The 23459-nt window shown below is 33.3% G+C and overlaps 1 protein-coding gene across 1 annotated transcript in view; it reads left to right on the forward strand.

The window, feature by feature from the left end:
* The window catches only part of KIF18A (kinesin family member 18A), an 81113-nt gene that overhangs the window by 19637 nt on the left and 38017 nt on the right, over nt 1–23459 (forward strand). The window contains exons 7-12 of the mRNA XM_033121440.1: nt 99–275; nt 1684–1758; nt 1968–2080; nt 6191–6353; nt 13175–13339; nt 19089–19210. Coding sequence (XP_032977331.1) covers nt 99–275; nt 1684–1758; nt 1968–2080; nt 6191–6353; nt 13175–13339; nt 19089–19210 — 815 coding nt within the window. The remainder of the gene's footprint in view (nt 1–98; nt 276–1683; nt 1759–1967; nt 2081–6190; nt 6354–13174; nt 13340–19088; nt 19211–23459) is intronic.

A 23459-nucleotide genomic window follows, 5' to 3' on the forward strand; every position in this document is an offset into this window, starting at 1 on the left:
GCAAAGTTGGGCAATGCTTAAATTCTTAAAGTGAAGTGGTAGCAGGTTTGCATTTAAATGTGGAAAATGACACAAGAATTCTTTTTTTGTTCTTTCAGAGAAAGAATCAGCATATTCCTTACAGAAATAGTAAGCTCACTCGCTTGTTAAAGGATTCTCTTGGAGGCAACTGTCAAACTATAATGATAGCTGCTGTTAGTCCTTCCTCTATGAGCTACGATGACACATATAACACTCTCAAGTATGCTAACCGTGCAAAGGACATTAAATCTTCAGTAAGTGTGTTGACTCTGCCTTTGTTGTAAGGGTACTGAGTGCATATTATTTTTGTAATTCTAACAAAATACTGATTTAGAGTTGTATTTCTACTAATGAGTTAGAAGACAGGGTTAGAAATATCGTTAAGGTTGGGATTAATTGAACATTAACTTCGATAATAAAACCATTAAGCATCTTAATTACATATATAATAGATACTATTATTTAGTCTTTTGGGAGCTAGCATGTTTTAGTGCCTTTCTTTCTAATCTTTTTTCACACCATGGCACATGATATTTTGATGGCACCCTGGAATAATTGGTGAAGGCTGTAACACATCTGTGGCAGCCTAGGATGACAGTGCGTTAGCCTAGCACCAACACCTTCTACCTGACAACCTTGGACATGTTAGGTAATTCCTCCAAGCTCAGTTACTTCGTCTGTAAAAGAGACGTAGTATCTGCTTCAGTTTATAAAGCAAATAGCCTTTTAAAAATAATTTATTTCCGCATACATGATATTGATGTAACCAATCTCTTCTTAGCACCAACAATATAGTAACGATTAGTTACGTCAATAATTTGAGGTAGTTTAAAAATATGTCAAAGATAATACATGTTTAAAAATCACAGGATCTCAGAGTTTGAAGAGACCTAGAACTCAATTGGTGTGATGACTTCTCCTCCCACTTACCTCTCTGCTACTCCCATTGTATGAACATATTGCCTTCCTTAGAGAAATGTTCATATACTATTTATATAAATAATAGATAAAGGTTGTACTATACGAGTATACAAAAGTTTTTCGCACATATTTTTCATGCAATCTTTAAACCAACTTGTTGGGGAAGGCATTTTTAGGTCTACAGTTGAGGAATCCCATGCTCAGAGTTTTAAGAACTAAGTTTTAAGTCATTTAAGTGAGCAGTGGGCAAGGCTTTGAAGTAAATATTTAGACTTATATGCTTAATGTTGTCTCCACTATTCCATAGCTGCCAAGTTTCCCTTACTATTATAAAAAGGATTAATGTAATAAGAATTCATTAAAAACTGGTTGAACTTACAAATGTATGGAACTTAAAGTTATCTCTGAATTTCTTAGAAGTCAGAGAAAAAGGAAGTGGGCGATTTTTACTATATTGCGAATGAATGAATGCTTTGCAAGTTCTTAAAAGTAACTTTTCTCAGTAAGGCAATTTCTTTATCATTGCATTTACATAATGAATGTCCTCAGCATATCCTCTTGTCATAGATTTTAAACATGAGCATAATTGATCAAGATTGTCATGTGATCATACTTGCCATAAATTCTGAATTCACAGAACTGAATTAATGAGGATATAATGCCATTTGCTCATATATATCACTGTGTGGTTGTGATTATTATTTTTCTCTCTACACAATCATAATTTCTGTCTTTCAACAGTTGAAGAGCAATGTTCTTCACCTCGACAATCATATAACTCAGTATGTCAAGATCTGTAATGAGCAGAAGGAAGAGGTATGTCTCTACATTGTTATGCTAATCTCACCCAGTTCCTCCTTTATGGGATTCTGCAATCTTAATTGCCTAAAAATTTGACATGTTTTTCTATTACAGTTGAAATCTGGCTTATTCAGTCATTTTTCACAGCTAAAATTTTTCTGTGGCCATGTGTAATAGAAACAAATAATTTGTTTTGTATTTTAACTAGTGTTTCTCTCTATTAGATTTTAATGTTAAAGGAAAAACTAAAAGCCTATGAAGAACAGAAAGCCTTTGCTGATGAAAATAACAAAGCAAAGTTAATGATTTCAGACCCTCAGGAAAAAGAAATTGAAAGGTAAAAATGACAATAAGATCTCATTTTCAGGATTTTGTTGTTTTGAAATGACAAATATTTTGAAATGACAAATATTTGTCAAATATTTTATCAATGGTTGTGTAAGTATGTCTTTATATGTATTCTCAACTGAATTCCAGAAGTCACTGATTATTCTTTATATTGTACACTTTAGAGATTAGATAATTTTAGTTGTGATTATACAGTGAGGAAAACCAGGACTTATAAGATGGAGAAGGTAAAGCCAATTATGTCACTTATGAAATTAGCTTTCAGCGGTTTTCTTATTTTTCTTCTCAGGTGTCTTAGTCCATTCAGACTGCTATAACAAAATATCATAGACTGCATCGCTTATAAACAAAAAAATATATATAGATATTTGTTACCGTTCTGGGGCCTGGAAGTCAAAGATCAAGGTGCCTGCAGGCTTGGGTGCCAGCCTTCTTCCAGGTTGCAGACCTCTTAAATCCTCACATGGCCAAAGGAGAGGAAGACCTCTCTGGAGCCTCTTTTATAAGGGCAGTAGTCCCATCCTTGGGCTCTCCGCCCTCATGACCTGATATCCTCCAAACCATCCTAATACCCACCTCCTAATACCATCACCTTGAGTATTAGGTTTCAACGTGGATTTTGGGGGAGGAGGAGGACACACAAACATTCGGGTGATTGCATGTGGCATTATTGTTATTTGTATAGTTCATGTAGATTTTATCTACCCTTTCTTGACTCTATGTAACTCATAATAATCCACTTAATGAGTTTAAGGGGCTAATTATTTGAAAGAACATCTCTGAGTGATATAAATTGATACAGAATTTTGCACCAAGCTTCTTAGCAGGTAAATTTAAAAGAAAAGAAAGCTGTTAATAATACAGTCCTCACAAGTACTTTTCCCCTAAGCAATTAAGACAGTTTTCCAAGTTGTCCCAATGGGATACTAGTTTAAAGGCTATGAATCTTCAGTGGTTCTAAGACAGTAAGGAATTCCTGGATCAAATAAGTTTGGAAATTAATCCTTAAGGAATCTAAAAGATTTCCAAAGTACATCAGCGTATTAAAGGCTCTACGAGGTCTTGTAGTAAGGGACTTTGTTAGACTTTGATGAAAGTTCGGTAAAGTTACACTTATTTGACATGCCCAGAGCCAATTTCCTGTTATCATTAGTATGAGAAACAACCACAACTCAAACCAATGGTTATTCACACTCCTTTGGAACTCTAGAGTTTGTAGAAGGTATCTTGGTGTACGTAAGGAAGACTAGTCAACAGCAGCCGTCAACCTAGTGTCAGGCACAACACCTTTTTGAAATTGGATTTGTATACTGAATATACGTAAAATATCCTTGGTTTGAAAAAAATATTTTTTCTGCCTCCATTGACCCTAAATGCCAAGATAACTACTTCTAATACTAACAACACTTTATTATTGTGATGGCTTTATAGCTTTGGGTGATTTTTGGCCCATATTAATTTCATCTGATCACTACAACAACCCTTTGCAATTTAAAGTGGGGTAGTTTTCTCATTTACAGATATGGACAAGAAATTTAAATCATATCTTTCAAATCTTAATCCTTTTGCTCCCATACTATGCTATTTCACAAATATAAGTAATTAAACAGTTATTTCTTTCTATCGATGACAATGAATCAGTTTTTTATATAGCATAAAGTTGACTCATATATTGTTATTGTACAAGAGCTCAGTTTATACTGGAGATTTCCTGAACTGTTTAAATTAATTCCTATTAATTCCCCTAACCCACTGTCAAAGTAAAATAGTTATATTTTATTAGCCTTATGCTTTTTGTTATATCCCACCAATTTTACAGTGGGATAAAAAATAACAAGTAAAAGTGATGCCTCATTATTCATTTAGTTTTATCAAAGAAAGCTTTTAGCTGTGATGTATTATTAGTAGTCAGATTATTATTTTATTTGTTAATCAAATGTGGAACTGGTCTTCATAAAAGAAACTTTAATTTGCAAGTTTCTTGAAAATTAAAGAAGTCACCAACTGCTCAGATTAGGAGTCATTTGCCTGCATGGAATTGCTTAGCAGTACTTAACCAGATCTGGTTACCAATTAAAACCTTGCAAGTTAGTAGACTTCTGGAGATGATGGCTTCAAATTGTTGAGCTATTTTTATGGTAAAATGATTCAGAAGGGAGATGGCCTGAGCTTTGAAATAAGCATGTATTTGGGTATTTTTCACATTTCATCCTGACTTAACCAACAATAAAAACTTTGAGTTTTAAATCCAGCAATATGTCAAATAATTAACTTGTATTTATAAAGAAGGTAATGATAAAATTATATACCCTTTGTCATTTTCCTCAAAAGTAACTGTCTCCTGAAAGAAATAAATGAAATACATTTCATATCAATCATACTGTTGTATATAACTTTTTTATTGTCATGAATTTGCAAAGTGTCTTTTAAAAAAACTTAACATGTTTATGATGTTTAAATAAAGGAAAGAATATACAATATCTGCTGTTTATAAAAGCTATTTGGAAAAATAATATTCAGAAAGAAATCATAAAAAGAAAGTACAATTACTCTTTATACAGAGTAATTATAAAACTTCACTTGTGACTATACCAAGAAAATTGTGTGGAATTTAATATTCATTACAGATCACCTAAAATTATTGGCAAAGGTTTTTGTTTTCTAGTTACTTGAATGTTTTAAATGACTGGAAAATAGGTATTATTTATCAATCCCTTAACACTTTCTGTTCTAAAATGATAAGGTTTTTTAAGGGGTTCTCTGAAAACCTTTGATACTAATTCCTTTGCTTCCATCCTAATCACTAAGCATCACTAATTGAAATAAGTCTGCACCACAGAATTACAAAATTGACAAATATTTAACTATGTCCTTGGGTACAATATTACAGAAAAACTAAGAAATTATCTTTGGAAATAACCTAAAGGTAACTTACCAATTCATTTACTGGCATTAGCATTGTTGTAATATAATACAATGAAATTGCAATGTTCGTATATATTTCCTATGAAATATTTATGAGTTTGACAAAACTGCAGTCAAGTCGATGTGTTGTGGTTTATATTCATTCCCAATAGAGTTTCATTAAGAACTACTGACGTAAATTGGCAGTGTTTTTACCACAGATCCTTACAAATATATCTAAAATTCTAGCCAAGAACATTTATTTTTAAGTGCATATACTTTGTTACAGTTTTATTTTAAAGGCTTCACAGTTAATTTTTCTTTGAGAGTTTTGCCTGTATGTGACTGTTTATTCTGTTTATACGGTTACTGTAGCTCAGAACTGATTGACTGAAAGGTGTAAATATGTTTTTATAAAATTAGAATATTGTTATAAGTAATGTTCTGTTGACCCAAAGGATGCAGGATTGAGGGGGTTTTTTTAGGGCTTTCATAGGAGTTATTCAGCTTGAGGTCTTTATGCCTTTGGAGAAGATGTGTGTCAAAACTCCCAACTTTGATTCTCTAAATCTATACTGTCCTTTGGAGGAAACACACTGGAATGGTTTTTCTAGGTTTACCACATTGTAAACTTGAATGTTTTGGGTCTGGCAGTGTCATCTGACACTTAGCCAGGCTGTGGGGGGTACCTAACCTTATGGTGTGTTTTCACTGTAACAAATTCTGAAGCGAAAAACTGGCTATCTCACTTTCCCTAGGGGGCAATGGAGGCACCATATGATTATGCCACCCACTGCTTATTTCTTCACAGTGAGCCAACACCAAAACAACACAGAATACTGTGTTGTTTCTGGGGCCTTGTGAATTGGGACAGTACAGGTCCAAATTAGCATCCTTTTCCTGCAAATAAATATTTTTGCTAAGCAAAACACAGCATACGACTACTACCAAAGGCCTTATAATACCTATATCTTGGAGGAGAAAGAGAGAAAACCAGTGTAGTAAAAATGCCTAATAACCTTTTCCAAACATTTTTATAATTTAGTAGGAAATAATCACTTTAACCAATTTGCTCTTTATCATTCAGTCTGATTCTGTAAGTGTTATATCTTTTGTTCATGCATTTCTTTAAGTAAACTCTGGATCATCTATCATAAAATTAGTGAGTTTGTATAAACTGTTTTATTTTTTGTAGATTTCAAGAAATTCTGAACTGCTTGTTCCAGAATCGAGAGGAAATTAGGCAAGAATATCTGAAGTTGGAAATGTTACTTAAAGAAAATGAACTTAAATCATTTTATCAACAGCAGTGCCATAAGCAAATAGAAATGATGTGTTCTGAAGACAAAGTAGAAAAGGTATTTAACAACTTTATGATTAAATTTTAGAAAATGTGAAAACATGGGGACTTTGAATTCTAGAAATTTGAGAAGCAGTGTTACCCATCCTCTAACCACCTGGAGTGCTGGAGGAACTGTAACAAACATTGTTTTAAATGCATAGCTAAGTGTACAAGAAAGAAAATTAAATTCCTAATTGTCAGAAACAAAAAAGAAACTAAAATAAACAAAATATCAGTTACAACTTGCTTCTCTGAGAGTTGATGAAAACACTTAAGATGAATGAAGTTAACACACTCATGGAGATTTGAGTCCCTAAGGTGCGGCAGCAGAAGCATTCCACCCAGGTGCAGGTAATAGTTTACAACTTAGACCAATAGCAGGTTTTTTTCCCAGGGAAGAGTATTTTATCACTGACATTGTTAGCATTTCCATTACATGGTACTAAAAAAAAGCAGACCAACTTTTAGTTGATTTGTTTAATGCAATAGCACAGTGCCTTCCCCTCTCTACACACGCAGACCACTTTTCCTACCCTGCCTTTGATGTACACCACTAATTAGGTAAGGGACCCAAAGGGAGACAGGGAGTTAGAAATGACAGTCCCCACATAAAGCTGAGAGCCTCAGAGGCCTGCACCCTTCATACTGGGAGTACCCCAGGAAGAAAACATCTCAGCAATTAACACAGAAAGGCAAGGAACCAAGCCTGGGATAAGTGAACACCCGTCTCATTGGAAGACTCTCATTATAGATATACTTTTCACAGGATTTGAGGTTAATATTTTTACAATCCATGTGTTTTGTGCAGCAAGTTTCTAAGATGAGAAGTTCACGTAGAAAATGGTATCAGACCACTGATAATCTGTGGGGAACCGGGCAAAAGTAGTGCAAAATGAGCCTCGTGAAACAGACCCTCAACTCAGACCACCGATGAGAACTCACTGTCCAAAATTCCAAACATACGGTGAAACAGTTCACCATAAGGCAGTCAGCAGTCTTAGCAAATGACAGAACACCCAAAACCTCAGATATAAGAGCAATTTGATAAAAACTGTAACAACGAATAGTCATCAAAGAAGTAATTAATGATAAAAGAACATTCATGTATGAGAAGAGAACAAATGAGACATCTAGAAACTAAAGATTTATTTCCTGAAATTAAGGAAGTCACCTTGTAGATAAAATACGAGTCAATGTTTTAAGCACTTTATATACATTAACTCATTTAATTCTTAGAAAATTCTATGAGCTATGTAATATTATTATCCTCATAATCAAGATGAGGAAATGAAGGTACATAAAAGTCCTTCTGCCCAAGGTCACAGAGCTCATAGGTGTTAGAGCTATGATTTGAACTCAAGAATGCTGATTCCAGAGCCTGGGCTCTTGTCCCTATGCTTTTTGAATTAGTTAGGTATAGCTGAAGAGAATTAAGAAACTGGGAGATCTGAGGAAATCACAAGATAAAAAGATAGAGTATGTTAACAAAATGTTGTTTCATGAAGGTTAGACTGAAAATTTATGCGTTTCTCTAATAGATATTCTGGAGATATGTTAGTGCAGAAAGGCAAAGGATAATATGAAAAGTTTAAGGCTTAGAATTTTCTAGGACTAATAAGATATAAATACAAGAAGCATGAGTTCTAAGTATGATAAATACACACATGCGCGCATGTGCACACATACCCCTGGATGTGTACAATGCCAGACTACCAAAAATCATTAAAAAAAAAAAAATTTCTTTTGAAAATACTGGATAATTATTTCCCCCAGTTTTGGTGTTCATCGATGATAAGGTTGACTTTATTTTTAGGAATTTAATTACACAAGCATTATGTGAGATACATTCATATATTAGAAAAGCTTTCTCTTATAAATAACTTTACAGTCCTCTTAAACCACCACCCCACGTGTGTTTCTCCTTTCCACCTTCCCAGAAGTAACCATTATATATAAAAATTTTACATGTTTTTAATGTCTGAAAGCTGTCAAATTTTAAGTAGTGCCTTAAAAAACTAACATTTCACTTTTTTCTCAGCCTATGGAATGGGAAAGATGTGATATGCTAAGAAATTAATCATGAAGTATATATTAATGTATCACTGATACCAGTTTTATCAGTAACTGTTAAACTATCTGAATTATCAAAATGAGTAATTTATTTACTAAGTATACACTTATTAAGCCTTATCTTACTGAAAATGCCCAAAAAACTGTAAGTTTTTAATGTATACAACTTGATGGGTTTGGAAATAAAGATACATGAGTGAAACCATCACCCCAATCCATGCCATAAGCCTATATATCACCTACTAAAGTTTCCTCCCATCATCTTTATAATTAGTAGTAGTATTTTAATAACAATACTTAACATGAGGTCTACCCCCTTAGCAATTTTTAAGTATACTATAGAATATCGTTCAGCTTTAAAAAAAAAAACAGGGAACAAAATCCTGCCATTTGTGACAACATAGATGAACCTGGTGAACATAGATGAACATAGATGACATGCTAAGTGAAATAATCCAGATGCAGAAGAACATATTCTACATACCATTTATATGAAAAATCTCAAACTCGGAAGTAGCAGTAGCGAGTAGGATGGTTGTTGCCAGAGGCTGTGGGGAAAGTGAAACAAAGCAATATTAGTCAAAGGGTACAAAGTTTTAGTAATACAAAACTAGTAAGCTCAAGAGGTCTACTGTACAGCCCAGTGCCTGTAGTTGATAACACGATGTATTGAATACAGAAAATGTCTTCTCAATTTTGTTTTTCAAAGTGCATTTAAAATGTTGCTCACATCCTTTAAAGGCAAAAGAAAACTAAATTTATGTCTTTGAGATTTGTTGCTATATGTGTATTTTAACTTCCTTGAAGTGCAAAAATCTTGCCAGTATTTTTGATAACCTCATGACTTCCAAATAACAGAATATTTTATAGGGTTAATATATCAATTTGCTGTTGTGAACCCCTTTCACGTGTTTGCTAAATGGTATTCTGAAATAGTGCTATGTGATGTATTCTAAGAATTATACATTTTCATCTCAATTATTTGCACTTAGAGATTAATTTTCAGAGGGGATAATAAGTCTTTTCGATTTTGTGTAGGTATCCATTAAATTAATGTCACTTATCTGAAGGTGCAATTATCTGATTTATTTCTTGAAAAAAAGGCAGGAAATTCAGTAAGCTGATACTGACTTAGTATCTCAATCTTTAATAACAATTTTTATTGAACACTTATTTATATGCAAAGAATTGTGCTAGACACAATAGAGGTAAAAGAAAGTATGAGACGTTGTATACCCTTAAATTATTTATAAGCTAGTTGAAGCAATAAAATAATATAAAAATGATTGTCATATGATTATAATTAGTAGTGCAATAATAAAAACAGTTAATATTATTGAGCACTATGTGCCAGACACTTTTAAAAGTCCTTTGCATGGGTTGATTCATATAGCAGTATTTATTACAAGCCTGTGAGGTAGACCCTGTATTATCATTTGTGAGCAACAGAGGCACTGAGAACACAAGTGAGTTATCTGGGCTTATATACCTAATTAATATGGCTGAACCAATATTAAACTCTGGCTGTGTAGTCTGCACTCTTCATTCTGCTATAAGTACTATAAATGCTATAGCTATTCCAAGGATAAAACAGTGGCTTCCAATTGTGGTGGTGCAGAAAGTCTTTTTGGTGGAGAGATGAGACTTATACTGGGCATTGCCTGAGAACATCAATGGAAGAAAAACAAATAGAAATAGTTTGTTCTAGATAGGATGCCAGTTTGACCAGAGCACAGCATATTTGTGGGGCAGTGTGTATGGAACTACATGGCTATTCAAAACTTCCTGTCAATTCCCGATCCCTTATCCGTAGCAGGTATCATCGATTGATTGTCATACTCTTTCTAAATCTCAAGTTACCAGAGCTAACCACTATGAATGGATTGGAGATGGCACATAATTTAAGATATATGTGCCAAATTTGGAATTATTGACAATCAATTTGAAAGAAAGGATGGTGGGTCAGATTGTGGAAACTTAGGTTGCCAGGCATTTTACAATCTATGTTTATAGTTCAAAGAAATAGCACATTATCAGAGCTTAGAAGCAGACTGCCGTTTTTTAAACATTTGAATATTATTTACTACAATGAATAAACTTGGTCTATTTAATCCCAAACTAATTTAAATACGGTTATTTTACTCTATTTTATTTACCCCACTGAATTTTGAATCTGGAGAGGTGAGAACTTAGAAAAATTAAGACATAGAAGAGGAGAATGGGTTTGGCTCATTCTTTATTTATTTTTTTCTGTTTTCATCTTTATTTTTCTACTTAGTAGTCTTTTTTCAACCCACTTGTCTTTTATGATTTCTTACTTTTGTTCATTTCAGTTCACATTTGCCAATTCTTACAGCTGTTCTTATGAGACTAGGTCAGCAATGGAGATAAAATCTCTAGTTTATTGGTTGTAGTTAAACAGTTGTAAAACAGAAAGACACCTAGAGGCTGAGTATTTTTTTGTTTATTTTGTTTTTTACACACAGACGTGTCAAAATATAGTCTTCGTAAACTGCTTGCTAAGGCAAGGACTTTTATATCTCTCTTGGACCCTCTCCAAAAGAGGATTATTATTCGAAGCACTAAAAGTACATGGGTTAAGCTATAAATGGTTCTAGAGTATGGACATTGAGATTAGTATTAAAATGAAGCTCCTGGGTAATTTTAGGGCCATATAAAGATAATTTGCAAATTATTTTTAGTGAAATAATGAGTTTACCAAGTTAGTGGTTTTTTTGCCCAAAGCAATAGTAACACCTAAATTTTCAAATTATATGTTAATGCTCAAGACCTTCTGTGATATTCTGAGGATTTTGTTAATAAAATATGGGAAGCTCTTTGAAACTTTAACGGGAAAATTTTTACTTTAATGTCAGGGTTTAGCATGTATATTTTAGAATTTATTCCTAAAGACTTACTTGCACTTTATTTCAGAACAGTGATTGATTTGGAGTGCCCTGATGGAAAATGTCCCCATGGAGAACCATCATAGCGGATACATTTCATAAATGTTAGAAGTAAAACCTCAAGAACATACTTTTTAGTGTTTTTCAGTTAGGGTCGTTTTGGTATTAAATATTGACTGCCATCACACCCACAAATCATTTTCTGCTCTGGTTTCTAAGAGTATCTACAACATTTAAAAATGTTAAAGCGAAATAAGCACAATTTGATTTAACTGCCTTCCTTCAGGCAGGGACACTACTTTTATGTTCATTTTTCACATGAGGTTACTGAAGACTGGGGTTTCCAGGCGGGAATTCCCACCCGTTCTCAGTAATTTTTTTCACTTTCCCATTTCCGAATCCCGAGAAAAGTTGGTTGGGAAATCGGGAAAATCGGCTCCTTGAACCCAGGTGGTTGTCACCCAGTATTGGCTGTCACTTTGTGAAAACGATTCATCGTGGAGAACAGAAAACAGTTTATATCTCAGGATTTGGGAACGGGAAAGCGGAAAAACTTCCCGCCTGGAAACCCCACTAAAGACCCACTGAGGTTGACTTACCTAAGTTTTCACACCTGCTGAATAGCAGAAGAAAGTCAAGAAGCCACATATCACTGCCTTGTGTTATAGCAGTGGCTCTAAACTTTTTCAATTTGAACACCCTTTTCTGCTTTGAAGAAATTATTTATGACCTCAAAGTGGTTTTCTTAATGTGGATTTCACCTATCAATATTCCCATGTTAGAAATTTACCCTGAGATTTACAAAAATACATTTATGTATTAATTAATTTTAAAATAATTGATTAGCCCATTGTAAGATAACATAAGTAACGCTTTAATGAAAAATAACTGATTACATTTTATAAAACATACAAAAAGATGTAGTTAGAAGAGGGACATTGCTTCACATTTGTGCAAATCTCTTTCATGTCTGGCTTTTCCCCAAAATTTCACTACATATTTTACAAAAAATAATAAAGAAGATGTTATCTCCTAAAGAGAGTCGGGACTTTGACTAAGTTCCAGTGTAGGTCCTGTTCGTTTTTTCATTCATGTAGTTCCCTATTTCCAAAATCAGCTGCAGAAACTTGTTCTAATCCATGGGGATCTATTATCTCAGGTTCAGCTATCATATTGAGTTCAGTGCCTTCTTGGCAAACAGCCCAGGCAGGTCAAGCTGCTCTGGCCCACAGTTCCCATGATAGAGGTGCAAGACCCTTGGGGTAAAAAACCAATAGGCCAGTTTTTATCCCAAAATATTCACAATATCCATGGTGCATCAGGCAAGAGCAGCTATTTATGACCACTCTGATATAAGCTCTATTTTCTATAATTTGCATCCAAGCTAAAAAGCTTATAGACAAAACCAGAGTGGTGCAATATTTTATTTCTTTACATCTTTCATATTGGAGTAAAGATAAGAGCAGGACTGTTTTAATTTTGAGTGAGGAAATCATGGGACTTAATCACACCATATATGAACTTTTCAAAAGCAACATTTAAAGGAATGTATTTTAGCACATACACACACACACACACACAAACACACACACAAATGTTAGTCTTCAATTTTGCCATTGTATTTCTTAAAGCCATAAACTCTCAACATGTAGTTTTATAAAAATGACTCACAACTCAATCTTTATTTTCCTGTAAGCAGTAGTATTGTGAGATTTCAAAGGGGAAATAGCTTTAAGTGCAAACGTACAGCCTCACTTAATAGACTACAATAGCACACTTATTAGAAAATATACTACTTTACTAATATCACATGCATCAAATCTTCTAAAAATTGCGTTGAATCTTAATTTTTTTTTTTCAGGCTACTTGCAAACGAGATCATAGACTTGCAATGTTGAAAACTCGTCACTGCTACCTGCAGAAGAAAAGGGAGGAGGAATTGAAGCAATTTGATGAGAATACGAATTGGCTCCATCGTGTCGAAACCGAAATGGGACTCTTAGGTCAAAATGGTCATATTCCAAAGGTACAGATGTGTTCGTACAAGCATCCCTCGGAGATATTGTGGGTTCGGTTCCAGACCACTGCAAGAAAGCAGATATCACAATAAAGCGAGTCAGGAATTTTTCCCAGTGCATGTAAAAGTTATGTTGACACTATACTGTAGTCTCTTAAGTGTGCAATAGCATTATATCTTGAAAAACAGTGTTTATACCTTAATTTAAAAATATTGCTAAAAAATGCTAATCATCCTTTGAGCCCTCAGCAAGTCATAATCATTTTGTGGTGAAGGGCCTTGCCTCAGTGTTGATGAAAACGCAGTATCTGCAAAGCACGATAAAACAAAGTATGCCTGTATATTCAGACTTATTTTGTAAGAACTGAGCTCTTTAATCGTATTGTCATTCTTGGTTCTTGAGTGAATATCTTTCATAAGAAAACTATTGCTCCATCTCGCCAAGATTTAATGGACTAATTTTAGTGTTTTTAACTGAATGTGCTATCTGCCTCGCTATTTACCTACTAGATTTGCCTTTTCTGTCCTTTCAGAAGAGTAAAGTTACTTTTAAATGTTATTCTGAAGCAATTGCATCCTTTTATGAGTTAACTCTTGAGTTAGAATAAAGTAATTCTATTTCAAACTACTTGAGGAATCATCATGGAGGTAATTTTTGTTTGTTTTAATACTTGATATTTTGTGCAAAAATAGTTTTAAATGTGGTCACCATTACTTGTATTATGGCTAAAGAAGGCTGACTTGTATGCAGGTGTGTATAAGTACTAAACTGAAGATACTCTACCTAGAATGGCAAAAGATTATATTTGTAAAGAGTGGTGACAGATAATGGAATCTGTTGAGAATTGTGTTCAGCCACAAGATTATAGCAATCCGACTTTACTGTCTTAACCAGTTGGGGCTATATTTTTGTTCCTTTAACAATAATAAGTCTTGGAAATATGCAGTTTATTCTTAATACAGTATGTCCAAAATGTCCTCAGTGTCATTATGTTTGTCATTTCATGGTTGCAATGTCACTATTCCATCTTTAGTCTCAAGTTCACACTTAGGTCAGATGAGGAGGAAAAAAAAGAAACATAAGGGATATCTGTATTGGGACAACAGAAACTTTCAGAAATTCCTAACAGACATATCTTATTGGTTAGAATTGTTACATGGCTATCTCTAGATATAAGGGAATTTGGATAGGTGCTTTTGCTGGACATATCACCAGGAGCAAAATCAGAGTTCTCTTAGTAAAAAAGAAGGGGTAAATAAGTAAGGAATAAGCAACTAGCAGACAACTGCTGCAAAGTAATTTTGATCCAAATACCTAATATTTTAAAAGAACTTCTTTACATTTTTTTAAAGGAGGAGCAGCTTTACTTCAATGATACTCTTCTAAAATTCTGTACTTGTATCAGTTAATTGGTATCTAGTCCTAGAATCTTCAAATTTCTAAAAGAAAGCACTAGAATGAAAAATACCATGAAATAAAGTATAAATTATTCAGTAATAAATGGATGCAGCTAGTGATTGTTAATATTCAAGGATATCAATTTTTTCTTATAATTCAAAGATAGTATCCAATGCATCATGACCAGGAAAATGGATTCTGATTGGAGCAATAGCTGTAAATGGCTTTTGTTTTTAGTTTTGTTTTGTTTTGTTTTGTTTTTTAGCATTAAAGCTCTAACTGGAGAGGAGACTACCCAGAGTAGTCAATAATGACCATTCAAAGTATAGAAAGGAGCTGCAAGCAGCAAGTAGCAGATACGCTATTTCTTAAGAAGAATGCCAAAGACAAATAAACTGAATAGTTCGTTAGCATGGAGATCCATTTGAGAGTTAGACAACAACTTAATCTACATGCTCAATAATTCTAAAAGTCTTCAAAATATCTTGCTGAAAGCATTCCAGTTAGTTCAGTAGATTAGAAATTAAATGTAGTACATACAGCATATACTTTAATAATATTTTATATAACTTAATTGACAAAGCACTCTATAATATTCCCTACAGAGAGAATGTAAATGTTGGGAAGAGAATAGACTTTGGAGTCAGAGTGGTTGGTAATTCTGTTACTTAACAGTTGTGTTGAATACTAACTCTGACATTAATTTATATGATTTTCGGACAAGTTGTTCAATTTAATTGTCTTAATTTCTCATCTTTAGAATATATTGAAGGCACTATGATATAGTATCTGCAAAGACCTACCACCACTTAACATATAATAGACGGTTGGTAAATATTAGTTTACTAATAGTCCAAACAACAATAACATCAGTAGTCAAAGACAGGTGTACAAAAAGAGCACAACAGAGTTAGCTTCCTTATAAAATACTTTTCCCATTTTTCCTCCAAAACAGTAATTCTGATTTTTGGGGGATCATAGATGCCTTTGAGAATTTGATCATAAAGCTATATAGATCTCCCAGATGGGAGATAGAGGAGGTCGCATTCATATAATTTTACCTTTTTTAAAAGTCATTTTTCCATTCATGTAATGCTAAGGGTATCTATTCTGGTAGAACACTAAAATGCATTTTTTAAAACTGCTATACTCATCTTTAAGTGATACAATGGATATACTTGGTTTACTTAAAAGGAATAAGCAAAAACAGACAATGGGTAATCAATAAACTATCATAGGGATTATCTAGGTTTAGAAAACAACTCCATGCTAGGTGTGAGGCATCTAAAACTGTAGGTGCTCATCATCGAATGTGACAGCTTCCATCAGAGTACCCAAGCCATGTTCTGAATAAAAAGATTTCAGAGAAAACAGCTGATAGTCCTGGCCAAGTGAGTGTTTCTCATTAAGTATACAAGAGCTGGTTCTCTTGAAAAGTTAATAGACGTTGAATGTTTATAGTAGTTTTTGTTTGTTTCACTTATTTATAATAAATTTCACTTATTATTTGTTCGAGACCATGTATATCTAAAGAAGTCTTATTCTCAAGATGATCATTGTCTAAATGACTTAAAATGGCAAGCATTTTGGTTAGCGTTAAATTTTTTACCTTATTTTAACATAACTATTAGATTCTTTAGTTTTCTTTGTTACTATTACTTATGGTCAAGATGTTCTAATAGAATATCTAACCCTTCTAGTCAGCAAAAGCTTTCTCATAAAGGGTCTGAAAATTGTTTTGTATGTGGTAAAATATGTCATAAAATTTACCATTTTAACCATTTTTAGGTGTACAGTTCAAGTGGCATTAGTACATTCATTAAAAAATGAATATATAGTTTTAAAATGTTATTACTAGAGGATTTTCACCACACTTGTCTGAATTTATATACTTACAATTTAATGACTTATAATCAACATTCTAATTTATAACTAGAGAACTACTTAAGAACTTGTTTAGTATTAAAGAGGCAAAAAAATATACATAGAAATTGACTAGTTTGCCTTTCCTTTCCCATATTTTCTTAAGCCCCCAATTTAAAAAATGGTATGGTTTTCTTTTTAGCATTATTACAGCTAATTTGTTTTTACCTTTTTATCTACTTAGTAGCATTTACAAAGTTAATGTTGTTTGGGTTATTTTCAATAAATTTAATATTTTAATATAGTGAAATCAAATTTTTCTAGCAATTTGTCTTCTATAACTCGCTTAAGCAGAATTTTCCACACCTGAATATGAACCTGAATGGATGTTTTAAAGCCTTGTTTTTAATGCATGTTATTATAATTTTTTTAAAAGATTAAAATTAAAACTATCCATTCCCACCACCCTAATTCCACTCTCAGTTCTTTTTTCTGTGAATGTTATCACAGGTAAAATAATTATCTATTTATAAGCGATTATTTTCTACATAAGCAAACTGAGCTATAATTTCATAAAAGGACTTATCCACAGTCATACAACTGTGGACATAGTTCCAGTACTGTGACTTTCAAATTGGTGCTCTTTTTTCTGTACCCTCCTGCATTATCTACCTCTTAACCTCTTAAATCCATCCATTTCTCTCTATCTTCCCCGCCACTACCCTAATTCAGACTCCTACCTCCATTAATGGACTGCTACATTTGGTCTTTCTGCTTCCATTTCTATTCCACTGCAATTCATTCTCTCTACTGCAATGAAATGAGCTTTCTAAAAGGTAACTCTGATCACATCACTCTTCAGAGCTTTCTCCTTAATATAATCTCTCTATTATAATTTCCCAGGCCTAGCATGGCACCTGAATATACCTCTGAAGTTTTATACATCACCTCTCATTATATTCTTCACTTCAGCTGTTACTAATCTACTTGTAGTTCTCAGAGTAGGCCATGCTCTTTTAATCAAATTCAGTCATTAGTGTATCAAGACAAGAAAAGATTCAAATTGTAAACTTGGTTTTCCAAAGATGACAGGCTAGCCAAGGTCCATGATATTTTTGAATAATATAATTATACAATCACGGCTTGCCTCTTTAAAAGAAGTGTGATTCAAAAACAATAAAGGAATACGATTAACAGTAGAAGCACATAAAGAATGGACTTTTTTTTTTAAAGAAATGATGGAGTATTTGGCAAATATGTTTGGACTATTAGGATCATTGAACTTTGTAACTGGATGACACTAAAGAGATCATAGTCAGGCTCTTGATTTTAGTCCAATAAATTAATCCACATAATGATCGTATTCTTGACGTAAAGTTTCATTTGTGTCATGGCTGAGACCATCTCTAAAATCACCTCACTTAGGCCAATAACTCTAACCATATCATACTGACTCCCTAAAGAGAGTTTTCTGTAAAATACTTAAGGTATTTCTGAAACATAATCATGAGTCATGTAACTAACCCCCAACTTTAATATCTCACACACAAACAATGACATTGTTTCCCTGTCATAGTGCCTACCACTGGTATAAGTAGTATTACCAAAAAAAAAAAAACAACAACAACAACAACAACAAACTTTAAGCTTTTAGAGAATTAATGATCAACTGCACATTGGGAGGAATATTGAAAAGCTAGAGTGGATTATGGGAATTGTCCCCAGCAAGATGTTTCCAGACATAGCTCCCTTGCTTATGGCGTTATTTTCTCAGCCCCGCACAATGTTCAAAAAATTTCACTGCCTTTCATTAATACTAACTAAAATTTTCCCAATTAAAGATTCTGAAGATGCTATTGGATGATTACCAGTCATACCTCAGTATTACCACTTAGCTAACATTTTTCATACTTAAGGTTTAGTAAGTTTGAGGAAAGATAAGTAATTTCAGGTGGTAGGCTCGATAGCACTTGGGCCTACACACTTGAAACTTAGGAAAAGGAGAGCCTACTAGAGACGTTTTCACACTTTTGTTGTAGGATGAAGCTTATACCACGATTGGGTGAAAGCAAGAAGTTGTTACAGCACGTAACTCCAGACACTGTACACTGGGGCTATAGCACTGAACTATTTTGAGACAGCTCCTGTTCTGCAGGTGAACCTTACCATCTGGTACAGACAGAGAAACTATAAACATACAAATAAATAGTTACTGATCAATGCTATGACAGACTGTTGTGGATGGGGAGTGTCCATCTTTACATATAGTGCTCAGGGACGAGTTTCTGACCTTCAGTTTCTAAGGAAACTTGAATCTTATCTTGCTTGTAAGTTATAGACTCCTAAACCAGAACACTTATTTTTGTTTCCAAGCATATCATAGCTTACGTAAAAACATTAAAACTATTGACACCAATGTGAAATGTTTCATTAAAATTGATTGAACTTTTACATTCTTAAATGAACCTGATTTACAGTTTGCATTATTTTCTCTAGGAACTCAATAAAGATCTTCATTGTCATCATTTGCACCTCCAGAACAAAGATTTGAAAGCACAAATTAAACATATCATGGATCTAGCTTGTCTTCAAGAACAGCAGCACAGGCAAACTGAGGCGTAAGTACATGTATTTACCTATTCTGCAACTGTAGACCTAAGGTACCTGAAGCATGGAAGTTTTCCACTGCCAAAAAACTGTGTTTTACCTGGTACAGGATACATTATTTTTAATTGTCTGCCTGCATCAGAATGCCTGCAGAGTTAGAAAACACTGTGAAAGAATAAAAGATGTGGTTCTCCTCCAACTAATTTTTATAAACTAATTTTTTATAGTGCTTTATATTTTTGAAATCATTTTTCTTAAAAATTAATTATTTTGTGTAATCTATGCTATGTAATGCAAAATTCCAAAGATACCTATATAATGAAAAGGAGTCTGTCTCTACCTGTCTTCTAGCCATCCATTTCCCCTCTTACAAGCAGTTACTATTAATAATAACTAAACATTTAAGTAAGCAGTTTTTAAGCATTTATAATTCAGAATGATATTTTGCTATCATTAAATTGAAGTTACTAAAAATGTATATTTTTTACATCAAATATCCCAACTTTTATAGGATGGTATAGTAGCTCTTTCATGCTCTCTTCACTAGCTCAATAGAAGCATCATTTGATTTTTGAAACATAATAGCAAAATCTCTAACTTAATCTTTATTTTCGTTACCTTCGATATGTCATTCAGCTCCTTAGGTTTCAATTTCAAGTTATGGAAAAATGAGAAATTTATTTCACTTAGGACCTTCTCCTAGTTCAAAATTCTGATGGAGTTCTACTAGTGTTCTCTAATACTTAGTAATTAATTTTCCATACTTTTGATGTAAAGGAAATCATATTAAGGTAGTTATTTTAAAAAATAAGAAAAAGCACAGGGAAAACTTTAGGGAGATATTCTTCTATGGATACAAACTCAACCTCATCTCCCCATACTAGCTATGTATACTTTTAGCAGATATTGAATATTTTTTATTAGGTGGGTAAAAAAGTAATTACAATTTTTTGCAATTTCTAACCTTTCAAACCACAGTTACTTTTGCACCAACCTAATAATTAGTACTCAGACAACCTGCAAGAGCTAAAGTTATGACAGAAACATTAATTTATTTTAACCATACTGTATTTGTTATGTAAGCCAAAGAGATTAATACATTCAAAATAAATTTTTGCCTCAAAATGGGCAAAAAGAGTTCTGACTAATTCTTACTTATTTAAAAATTTGATGAAACCAAAGCATCATACAAACAGAGGCAATATGTCATAGTAGAAATGTATGAGTTTTGGGTTGGTCATGAATTCTAGTTTATCTTAGCAATATAATCTTGGATAAATTATTTAACCCCACTAAGCCTTCGTTTTCTTATTTATTAAAATAGATTGTAATTTTCATACAGAATTTGAAAGGATTAAATGACATAAAAATAATGGAGATGATGAACTGTCTTAACAGGACTTTATTCAGTGGAGGCAAAAAGCTGATTTAATATATAGTTAAAGTGCTAAAAGAAAATATTTTTCAACCGAGAATACTCTACCCAGCAAAATATTCAGAATTGAAGAACAGATGAAGAATTTTTCAGACAGCCAAAAAAAGCTAAAGGAGACTTTTCAATAAACTTTAAAACAAAGATTGTAATAAGAGACAAAGAATGCCATTATATAATGATTAAGAGGTTAATGCAACAAGAGTATATAACCTTTGTAAATATTTATGCACTCAACAGAGAATCACCTAAATATATAAAGCAAATATTAACAGACCAATTGTACTTAAGCAATACAATTATGGTAGGGGACTTTAATACGCCACTTACATCGATGGATAAATTATCCAGACAGAAAAATCAATAAGAAAACATAGGCCTTACCAACACATTAGACCAGATGGACTTAAAAAACATATACAGAATTTCATCTAAAAGCAAGAGCATATACATTCTTCTCAGGTGCAAATGGAAAATTCCCCACAATAAATCATGTTAGCCCACAAAACAAGTCTTAACAAATTTAAGAATACTGAAATCAGGTCAAGCATCTTTTCTGACCACAGTCATATGAAACGAGAAATCAACTACAAGAAGAAAACTAGAAAATTACAAATATGTGAATATTAAACCTGCTACTGAATGACCAGTGAAATCAAAAGTGAAGTTAAAAAATGCCTTGACACAAATGAAAGTGAAAATACAACATTCCAAAATTTATGGGATGCGGTAAAACAAGTTTTAAGTGGGAAGTTCCTAAAGATAAATATCTACTTCAAGAAAGGAAAAAAAAAATCTCAAATAACTTTACACCTCAAGGAATTAGAGAAAGAACACACAAAGCCCAGTGTTAGTAGAAGGAAGGAAATAAGAGAACAGAGCAGAAATAAATGAAATAGACACTAAAAAAAGAAAAAAGAAAAAGATCAATGAAACCAATAGCTGGTTCTTTGAAAAGATAAACAAAATTGACAGACCTTTAGCTAAGCTCACCAAGAAAAAGAAAAGGCTTAAATGAATAAAATCAGCCATGAAAGAGGCAACACTATAACTCATACCACAGAAATACAAAGGATCGTAAGAGACTACAACAAACAATTATGCATCAACAAATTGGACAACCTGGATGAAATTCCTAGAAGCATACAACCTACCAAGAATTAATCTTTAAGAAATAGAAAATCTGAACAGACTAGTTACTAGTAAGGAGATTGAATCACTAATTTAAACCCCCATACAAACAAAAGTCCAGGATCAGATGGCTTCACCGGTGAATTCTACGAAACATTCAAAGTTTAATACCAATTCTTCTTAAACTCTTCCTAAAAAAAGAAATGTCTATTTTATGAGACCAACATTACTCTGATACCAAAACCAGACAAGGGCAACACAAGGAAGAAAATCACAGGCCAATATTCCTGATGAACATGCATGCAGAATTCTCCACAGAATATTAGAACACCAAATTTAACAATACATTTAAAAGATCATATACCATGATCAACTGGGACTTATTCCAGGGATACAGGGATGGTTCAGCATTCGTAAATCATTCAGTGTGATGCACCAAATGAGCAAAATGAAGGATAAAAATTATATGATGATCTCAATAAATGCAGAAAAAGCATTTGACAGAATTCAACATCCATTTATGATAAAACCTCTCAACAAAGTGGTATGGGGGCAACATAGCTCAACGTAATAAAGGCCATATATGACAAGCCCACAGCTAACGTTATTCTCAGTGGCAGTTCCTTTCCTGGGTATCTACCCCCAAAAATCTGAAAACATCCGTAAATATATACTGTGTTTCCCCAAAAATAAGACCTAGCTGGATCATCAGCTCTAATGCGTTTTTTGGAGCAAAAATTAATATAAGACCGTGTCTTAAATTGTATAAGACCGTTTCTCATAGTATAATAAGACCAGGTCTTATGTTATAGTAGAATAAGATCAGGTCTTATATTAATTTTTGCTCCAAAAGACACATTAGAGCTGATAGTCTGGCTAGGTCTTACTTTCGGGGAAACACGGTATGTTCTCTGGTGTTCACTGCAGCTTTATTTATGGTGGCCAAGACATGGAAACAACCAAACTGTCCTTTGATAGATGATTGAATAAAGAAGATCTGGTGTATATATACACAATGGAATACCATTCTGCCTTAAGAAAAGATGAAATAGTTCCATTTGTGACAACATGGATGGATCTTGAGATTATCATGCTAAGAGAAGTAAGTCAGAGAAAGTCGAGAGCCATATGATTATGATATGTGGGTATAAAACTGAAAACAACAAAGGAACAAGACAAACAAACAAAGAAACAAAAACTGATAGACATAGACAATAGTGGTTACCAGAGGGTAAGGAAGGAGGGGAGTGGTAGATTAGGGTAAATGGGATCAAATACATGGTTATAGGAGTATTTGATCCTGGGTGGATCAAATACTCTGGGTGGTAAACACACAATGTGCTATATAGATGATGTATTACAGAATTGTACACTTGAAAGCTATGTAACTTCACTAATCCTTGTCACCCAGTAAACTTTAATTAAAAAAATAAAAAAGGAAAGAAGAGCTGAAAGGTTTTCCTCTGTGATCAGGAACAAATTAAGGATGCCCACCATCACCATTTTTATTCAATATAGTATTGGAAGTCCTCGCAGAGCAATTAGGCAAGTAAAAGAAACGACATCCAAATTGGCAAGGAAGTAAAACTCATTATTTGTAGATGAGATGGTACTATATACAGAAAACCCAAAAGACTATCAAAAAACTGTTAGAACTAATAAATGAATTCAGTAAAGTTGCAGGATACAAAATCAAT

Source organism: Rhinolophus ferrumequinum, chromosome 11 (assembly GCF_004115265.2).
Source record: "Rhinolophus ferrumequinum isolate MPI-CBG mRhiFer1 chromosome 11, mRhiFer1_v1.p, whole genome shotgun sequence".
In the NCBI taxonomy this organism is placed as follows: domain Eukaryota; kingdom Metazoa; phylum Chordata; class Mammalia; order Chiroptera; family Rhinolophidae; genus Rhinolophus; species Rhinolophus ferrumequinum.